Below are 8875 nucleotides of genomic sequence, written 5' to 3' on the forward strand. Positions count from 1 at the left end.
AGTTGTAAGTATAATTAATGGCTTTGTTAATAACTTATAAGAAAAAAATATCTATTTTGGCTGTTTTGAGCCAAGTTTTGATATATTTTTTATATGAATGAAGATTTTGACGAGTGGTCTCTTTAAGGGTTGAACATACTGAATTATAGATTTTTGGAGCAATAAAACTAATGTGTCTCTGGGCCTGTCTAGTTTTACAGTGGGGTACAACATACTCACAGGCGCCACATCTTCGACTGGAACGATTAGAATTTTTAATAAAATTGTTTGGGTGCTTGTAGATAAATTTAAGACATTGAAAACTATAGGTTTGTCTAAGGTCCAAAATATCGGTTTCCCTAAACAATTGTTTGGAGGGATAAGATTTACTTTTCTGGTACATAATCTTAATTATTGATTTTCGGGCAATTTCTAATGGTTTGAGATGATTATTGTAACTTCCTCCCCAACCAATTATTCCATAGGAAATAGATGAATGAACTAGTGCATCATAAACTAATTTTATGGTTTTTATATTAACTATATTACACATTCTTTTAAAAATATAATTTAAATATCTCAGTTTGTTAACAGTTTTTTCTAAATGGCTGGTCCATTTTAGTTGAGAATCTATGGTTACACCTAAGTACTTAATATTTTTTCCTGATTTCATCTCTTTACAGTTTGAGCATGCGTTAGGGTTACAATTTACATTATGAAATCTTAAATTAAGATTAGTTTTGGGAGCTGACTTCAGTGTGTTATAGAAAGGAATACAGAGAGTTTTTTCATAATTTAAAGTAAGAAGGTTTCTATCTAGCCACTCTTTGACAATAGTAATACATTTGTTAGCCTTATTAGTTGTGTCTTCCCATGTATTTCCTTGGACTGTTATTGCAGTATCGTCAGCAAATGAGAAAATATTACCAGGTATAACAATGTTACATAAATCATTTATATAGATTAAAAAGAGTAGCGGCCCTAATACAATCCCTTGTGGAACACCGTGTTTTACTGTATCAAAATTGCTCAAACACATTCCAATTTTTGTACATTGTTGTCGATTCGAAATGTAATTTTGTAAAAGCATGAGACATTTATTTTTAATTCCAATGTTGGATATTTTATTTAAGAGAGTACTATGGTTGACTGTGTCAAAGGCTTTCTTCAAATCTAAAAAAATTGTTAGGGTTTTAATATTTGAGTCTAGGTTAGAATAAATTCTATTGGTTAAATTAAATATAGCATCGTCAGTGCCGAGTTTGGTTCTAAAGCCATATTGGTTAGCTGATAGGAGTGCATGAGATTCCAGAAAATCGATGATTCGTTTTTTTATACATTTTTCTAATATCTTGGACAATTGAGAAGTTAAGGTGATTGGTCTGTAGTTGTCTGTTTTACATCGAGGTCCTGATTTGTGTATTGGAATGATATTCGCAAGTTTAAATAAATCCGGGAAAATACTCTTACTGATACATGCGTTAAATATATGATGTAGTGGTTTGATTATATGTTGTTTTATGGATTTAATTGTAGCATTACTTAAGTTATCAGGACCATTTGCAGACCTAACGCTTATGTTATCAATATGGTTTGAGATTTCAACTTCTGTAATTTCCATGAATTCAGATAGTTCAGAGGTAGAATTTTTAGTCTCTAAATAGTCTGAGAATACATTCTGAGAGTGTAAGCTAAGAGAAGGGTTATTGTCTATTAGGGTAGATGCAATGTTTGTGAAAAAGTGATTGAAATTGTTTGCAATATCTTCAGCATTCTCTAAGATTATATTATGTTCGGTTACAATTTTTTGGGGAATTTTGTGATCCTTTTGTTTCCTGTTTGAGATCTCATTTATGATGTTCCATGTTTTTCGTGAGTCGTTTTGTGCTTTTTGGAGTTGTTCAGAATAGTACTGTTGTTTGCATTTTTTTATAAGAGTATTAAGGTAATTTCTATATATAATATAATGGTTCCTTTTGCTGTAATTTTGTGTTTCATTGTTGGTTATGCAATGGTTTTCGTAAGTTTTGTAAGATTTGAACAGTTTATTTCTATGATGTATTGATATTATTAGACCACGTGTGATCCATGGTTTTATGTGTCTATGTTTACTTTTAGGTGGTTTTCTTTGTTCATAACATTATTCAATGTGGTTTTGAATAATTTCATAAAAGTTATTTAGAGACATATTAGGGTCGTTATTAGAAAGCACCGAATCCCATGTTTCGGTTGTTAGTGATATGTCTAGTGATAGGTAATTAATTTTTGTTTTTATTTCCTGCTGGTTATTGGGATCGATGTTTCTGGGAGAATTTATAACGCAATGACCGTAGAAGGTGGGATAGTGGTCTGTAATGTCAATTTTTAAGGTAGCAGATCTATTTGGGTATTTTTTTTTTGCTTTCAGAAATATGTGATCAAGACATGAATCATTAGGATGATTGGGCCTAGTAGTACTGTTCAGGTAAGATAGGTAACCTTTGGTGTATAGTAAGTTTAAGTATTCGTTTGCAGATGGATTTAGTATTGCGTTTTGTATATTTATTTGAATGCAAAGTTGTGTCAAAATTTCAAAGCAACCGGTAAAGAACTTTCTGAGATTTTAGATTTTGAACAAACACATTGAAATTTTTATTTATAGAACTTATAATTTATTTTTTTATATTGGTGCCCTTTTTTACACATTTAAAGTACGCTCTAGCGTGTTTAAATCGCACTTTATGGAACGCGCGTTTTTTAAAGATACCATGGCAACATCAACAAATCAACAAAATGTGAAGTCTAAATGTCAACTTTTAACTATAAATCCGACAGGAATATTTTAAACGTCAAATAAAACATTGCAAATTAATGTTTGTGTTTTTCATTTCCATGACAACAAGATATTGTGATGTCACATCACGAATTCATTAATAGTTCTTATTTCAAAAATTTTAATAATAATATCAATATTTATGTTTTCAAAGTGTACCAATAAAAAAAAATAGCGTAAAGTATTCGTGGATAACTGGTCTTTAAAACACTTGCTTTACTTCGAGCACTCGGCTACGCCGTCGTGCTCGAAAAATCACGCGTGTTTTAAAGACCTGTTTATCCACTTATACTTTAATATACTATTTTTTAATGTTGATTTTTATTATTTACTCCAATCAGATATTAATAGATTTTTTCTCTCTTTTTTTGTATTTGTTGCATTGTTGTATATTACATTATTTCAATTATTGTTTTTTTTTTTTCTTTGGTTGCAATACTCGTACATACTGTCCAAATGGATAAATTCAATTGCAAATGCAGTTGGGAATAAAAAATATTTTTATTTATTTTATTATATTGTTTGTTCTATATAACGTTATTAATTTATAATTATTTTATGTAAAAGTCCGACGGGTTTAAATGTATATGAATGAATATAAGTTGATAAAATAATAAAATATTAAAAAAAATTATTACCTACACTATGATTTCTTACATACATATAAATCAAACACACTTACTTTTTTAATGCATTTTTATCTGGAGTGCCGCGGAACATACCCATTCATCAGTATGCCGTAAAGTAAAAAAAGTTTAACAGACACTGATCTATTTGATTCTAAATGGTGGTCTTTCACTAGGGGCATATTGAATCTACCGCTCAGTATGAATTCTGTGTTATTCGTATTTTTGATGAATGAATTCATCCCGAAAACGTGCGCATCAAAAGTCAAGCGTTTTTGTATAAATATATTATTTATATATACACCTATCCACTTCAGATGGGAGCGAAAAATTCTATTCATAAAAATCGTCTATAAATAATATGCGATAAAATTCAATTTTCACTTTTCAAATAAACGTATGAACGTGCGGAAATTTTCAAGTTTCACTTTAATGGACTGCAGATTGATTTGAAGCTAGACATAAAATATTATTCTTGAAATAGAAATATACAGATGTTCACGACGATATGATTGCGAAGTTTCAAACATGTATCTGAACAAGTTACGTGTTTTTAAATTTAAATTTATTTAAAAAAATTTGTATTAATTTTTTTTTATTACAAATTATGTTACTGACAGAATAATTATTGATATTAAAAGCTTCATAACACAACATGGAATTTGTCGTGTGTTCTGAAAGCATTTGAGTTGAACTAAAATATTGCGAACAGATTAAACAGCGCAAAATACACTGGGCCAGAGCTCAACAATCGATATTTTTACTGGTCGATTATGTATCCACTTCTTCGATTATTATAAATTCACTTTGTGGCAACGTTTTAATTGAATGAAAATAATTATTTTATTATTTTATTGTAACAATTTTCTTTAATAACTTTTGAAAATTATCCACATTTATGTAATATATCATTGAAGAAGACGATAATACTAATAATTCTAAACAAATCACGAAACAGAACAAGACAAAGAAAAGAGGTGTTGGTTTTCCAATAAATGGCTCCCGGGGTGGCGGTACCCGTATCCGACTCCAATATTTTCACTTTATATTCTCGACAAAGGAGGGGAGGAAGGGAGAGGCGAAGGAGGGAACTTGGATTCCTTGATTTCCTCAAGGGTTATTTTTTGTATGTGATGGAAATATCTACATTTATTTATTTTTGCAAATTTTTATTATAAACGGTGACCTAAAACTCGGTGTACAAGCGGGAAACTGGCGAATCTATATCACATTTTTTGGAGTCGATTTTGCCGTAAAATAATTGATCTGAGCTTTTGTTTTAGAGTAAATTGAATGGAACTTGAATTTTTTGTATAAAAAAACACTGTCACTAGAGAGATGTAAAAGCTGTTAAATTTATTTAAAATGCATCGAAGTTTAGACGAAGCCGAAACAAATTGAAAAGAGTTTTTAAATAAATCGATTGTTCAGATCGAAAAAAACATGAATTTTGGGTTCTCTAAACTCTAAAATAATGTAGATTCACTATGACATTGAGGGACACTGATTTTTATCAGATTCAACAATTTATCACTGAATTAAATATAATATTGTAGAAAATATATTTTATTTCATATTTCCACGTGGAAATAAATATGTTAAATATATTATGACATTAGCTTCAAAGATAAAAAAAAATACAGTGTGTGGCAAGACTACGCACGACGGAAGTGAAACTTTTAGTATTCTTCTCTCTCTCTTTTCATTTCATTCTCTCTTTTTTTCTGTCTATTGACATATTTATAAGTAGCATGTGATAAAAAAAAAATTAAAAGTTATAAAAATATGGGATTCGAACCCGGGTCCTGCATAACGAGTGTCAAACGCTCTGCCTCTAGACCGCGATTATTACGTATTCGACCAAACGACGGAAGTGAAACTTTTAGTATTCTTCTCTCTCTCTTTTCATTTCATTCTCTCTTTTTTTCTGTCTATTGACATAATTATAAGTAGCATGTGATAAAAAAATTAAAAGTTATAAAAATATGGGATTCGAACCCGGGCCCTGTATAACGAGTGTCGAACGCTCTGCCTCTAGACCGCGGTTATTAAGTATTCGACCAAAATATAGTTAAAATATCTAAAAGTCGCAGCAAGAGAGCATTTTATCACTTTAAAAAAATATATAATTTAAAAAATCACAAAAAGAAAAAAAATAGCTAAAGCGGGGATCGAACCTCGGTTCTTCACGACTACAATCGGGCGCTTTGCCTCTAGACCGCGAAGCTGAGTTTGGAGAGCGACCGAAAGTAGGTATATAATATTGGCTAGGCTCCTATAGCGAAATGATCACGGTTTTTGATGACGGTCATGAGTTGGTTTTACTCCGGTCCTCGAAATTGCATAACGCGCGTAAAGAAGTTTCACTTCAAAAACGTTCATAATGTTTGTGTTTTAAAATATTACGGAGAAAAAATGTTTTTTCTATGCCAGTTTTTTTCTAAAAATAGTCAGTCGATAATTATTCATATTGTATCAATATTGAATATTTTTTTATTGAAAACTGTTGCTTTAGAAATCCGTTAGGTGATGCCACTGGACACGGATGTACGTTTAAATATCATAATGATGGCGACAATGTTGTAGTGGTTGCATAATTACGTACTTGACACTGAGTCTGAAGATTGCGAAAATACAGCCTTATGAACTACAAAATAAACTAATAACAATTGGAAAATTTGTAAAACGCAGTTCTTAGCAAAAAATCACCTCGTGATCATGAATTTTGTACAGCTTTTCTATGTAAACGCAAACATTTTCAACTCCCTCAGATACATTTTTCCATTTTTGATTATTATGTATCTAAAAAAAAATCGCCAACTCTTTGTAAACATGAAATATACTGTCTTATATGTGCCTCGTGGAAAATGGGATAAAATTGGTCACTATTATTAAAATAGGTCCTAGTTTAATACAATATTATATAATCAAATTTATTTCTTAGCTTCAATAGACGGATTTATATTTTAAAAATAAATTATTTCGCAAATTTCAAATGTTCAATTCAATTATAAGGACTTAGCATGCAGTAATAAAACAGATGGGAAGATTTTTTTACTGAATACTTAACCTCCTCGGGCCCAGGGAAAAAATTGTTTAAAATTTAATTTTTTTTTTGTTGATTTGTTTTTCAAAAAAATAAGAGAAATGTATAAAATTAAAAAAAAAAAAAAACTATATATAGTTTTACCAAAATCATATGTCTCCTGTAGGAGACGCGGGGTCTCTAGCATGTAAAATTTGTTTTATTTTTTTATTTGATATTAGTTCACAAATCTAATAAAACAACATTATTATGAATTTGTAAAACGTTTATTAAAATTGAGGGACATATTATAAGTATTTTATATTTAAAAAAAAGCTTTTAATTAGTTATTCTAGTAAATACCTACCTTTCTAAGCAAAATAAAGTTATAAATTTGAAGGGTAAAAATAATATAAATTTATTTAAATTTCATGGTACAGTTGGTAACAATTTCTTTTATCCTGCAAACATAAAAAACTTTGCATGTTGAACACTGTACGCGGGCTGCATTAGAGCTACACCCAGGGAAGCGACAACGATTTTTGGTTGGTGGATGCGGGAAAATTGGCATGTGAAGTACATTTTTCTTCCTTAGAGAATCTGGCGGGGGGGAACAGCAGCTTTGGAACGCTTTGGTGCTGGTTCATGCTCCCATTCGGAATCAGAGTTAGGATCAGGTGCTTGTGTATGATTGTGGATTAGATGCTCTTCGATTTGAACTCTGAAATCTAAGTTATCCAAAATATCCTTCTTCGGGGTTTTCAATGCTATCTGATCTCGTCTGTATTCTATCCAAGATGCAGCTATGGAAAAATCAAATAAATCTCCTTTACCTTGATATATAAAAAAATCAAATGGTAGGCCATCAGGAGCAGTTACCACCATATTTTTCAAACCACATGGGTTCGGTTTATTTCTCACAAACTGCCTTGCTGATGTTTGCCCCCAACACGGTATCATCTGTTCATCAATGGATACCGCTGATGAGCGTGGATTCAGTCTGCATCCATTTTGGATAGTTTTAATTAATGGTTGAACTTTCCAAAATTTATTGCTTTCCTTTTCTTCTGGCAACGCTAAAGCGTCATCACGTATTTTTAAATTATTTCGGATATTAAAATACCTAATCCTCGTCATGTTATCGACTATAATTGGAACTCTAGTCTTAGCTGCACAATACATTCTAATTCTGGGATATTTTAGGTATGACTTTATTAAGGTTACCCCAAAAAATGTTTTCATTTCAGCCAAAGAGCAATTCAATGGTCTTCCCCTTTCAGCCAAAAACCGTTGATTTGTATGTATTTGCAAGTCAATATACATATTGTGGGGAATGTACTTACTGAAGTATTCGAATGGAGGCAAATTTACAGCATTGGAAGGCAATTCTTCGTACTCTGGTGCTGGAGGAAGCGGAAAAAAATCATCAGATTTCTTCCAAAATTCACGCCTGCTGCGGGTCGTGGATTCCGTTGTATTGATTTCCTCAATATTGTTGACTAACTCTTCATCATTAGATATCATCACGTCATCCGCAGTAGTTTCATTGAAGTCAGGGTCGTTACTCTCATCATCGCTGAGATCACATTCAGAAATATTTCCATCCATCTCTAAGTTGACAAAATTAATAAATGCATCAGAATCTGGAAATAGAAAACATCATATGAATTAGAATACCAAAATGTGTTTAAAAACGTGTTATCTGAATTGTTTTGTCAACTAACTTGTAAAAGTTATTAAATATTTATGAAAGAAATGCGTGAATAATACCAAATATATCTAAATGGTTAAGGTCTGAAAAATTTTGACACTAAGACCCGATGTCTCCTCCTGGAGACATACAACTTTGGCCATTTTTCACAGACATGAATGACAAAACATTGAAAATCTATCAATTCGATGTTATAAAATAAACATAATAGGACACCAAAAAGTGCACATAGTATCAGTTGAGCTGCAAATATAGTAAATATAACAAACTTACCAATTTCTGAACCAGCGAAACGTCCTTTCCCCAGACCTGCCATTTTTAAACTGTCAAAAAACCGTTGTGTAAACATTTATTTGAAAAATATGTCAATTAAAAACAGTTACTGACATCTATGAGCAACACTGCAAACTCGAAACTAGTTTGCAATTGATATTATCCTTGGAATCACACCACTTTTATGGACCTTTTTTATGTCGCCCCCAGGAGACGCGGGGCCTGAGGAGGTTAATTCAGAGTTTTTAATTGAATAATGCATCAAAATTTTGCTGGATCTGGCTGGATAAATATATTTATATGAAAACCTCGTCCGTTTCACAAAAAAACTATATTTGCCTTCCAGGAGATTTTTATCTTATTTAGCTATTGAAAAAAAACGCAAACCAGTGTGGAAATCCTATATTCGATATTATCTATATTTTCTTATTATTTATCTACTTTACTTA

General features: G+C 31.2%; 1 protein-coding gene across 1 annotated transcript; it reads right to left on the bottom strand.

Annotated features, from left to right (window-relative positions):
* Window positions 1-6642: 6642 nt before the first annotated feature.
* On the bottom strand, window positions 6643-8071 carry LOC149414797 (uncharacterized). The gene is made up of 2 exons (XM_089643578.1): window positions 7786-8071; window positions 6643-7245 (listed from the first exon to the last, which is right to left on the bottom strand). Exons 1-2 carry the CDS (start codon window positions 8048-8050, stop codon window positions 7034-7036), a joined length of 477 nt encoding a protein of 158 aa, XP_089499704.1. The 5' UTR covers window positions 8051-8071; the 3' UTR covers window positions 6643-7033.
* Window positions 8072-8875: the final 804 nt, after the last annotated feature.

This window comes from Hesperophylax consimilis, chromosome 19 (genome assembly GCF_061612785.1).
Source record: "Hesperophylax consimilis isolate HC1 chromosome 19, BYU_Hcon_1.0, whole genome shotgun sequence".
NCBI lineage: Eukaryota > Metazoa > Arthropoda > Insecta > Trichoptera > Limnephilidae > Hesperophylax > Hesperophylax consimilis.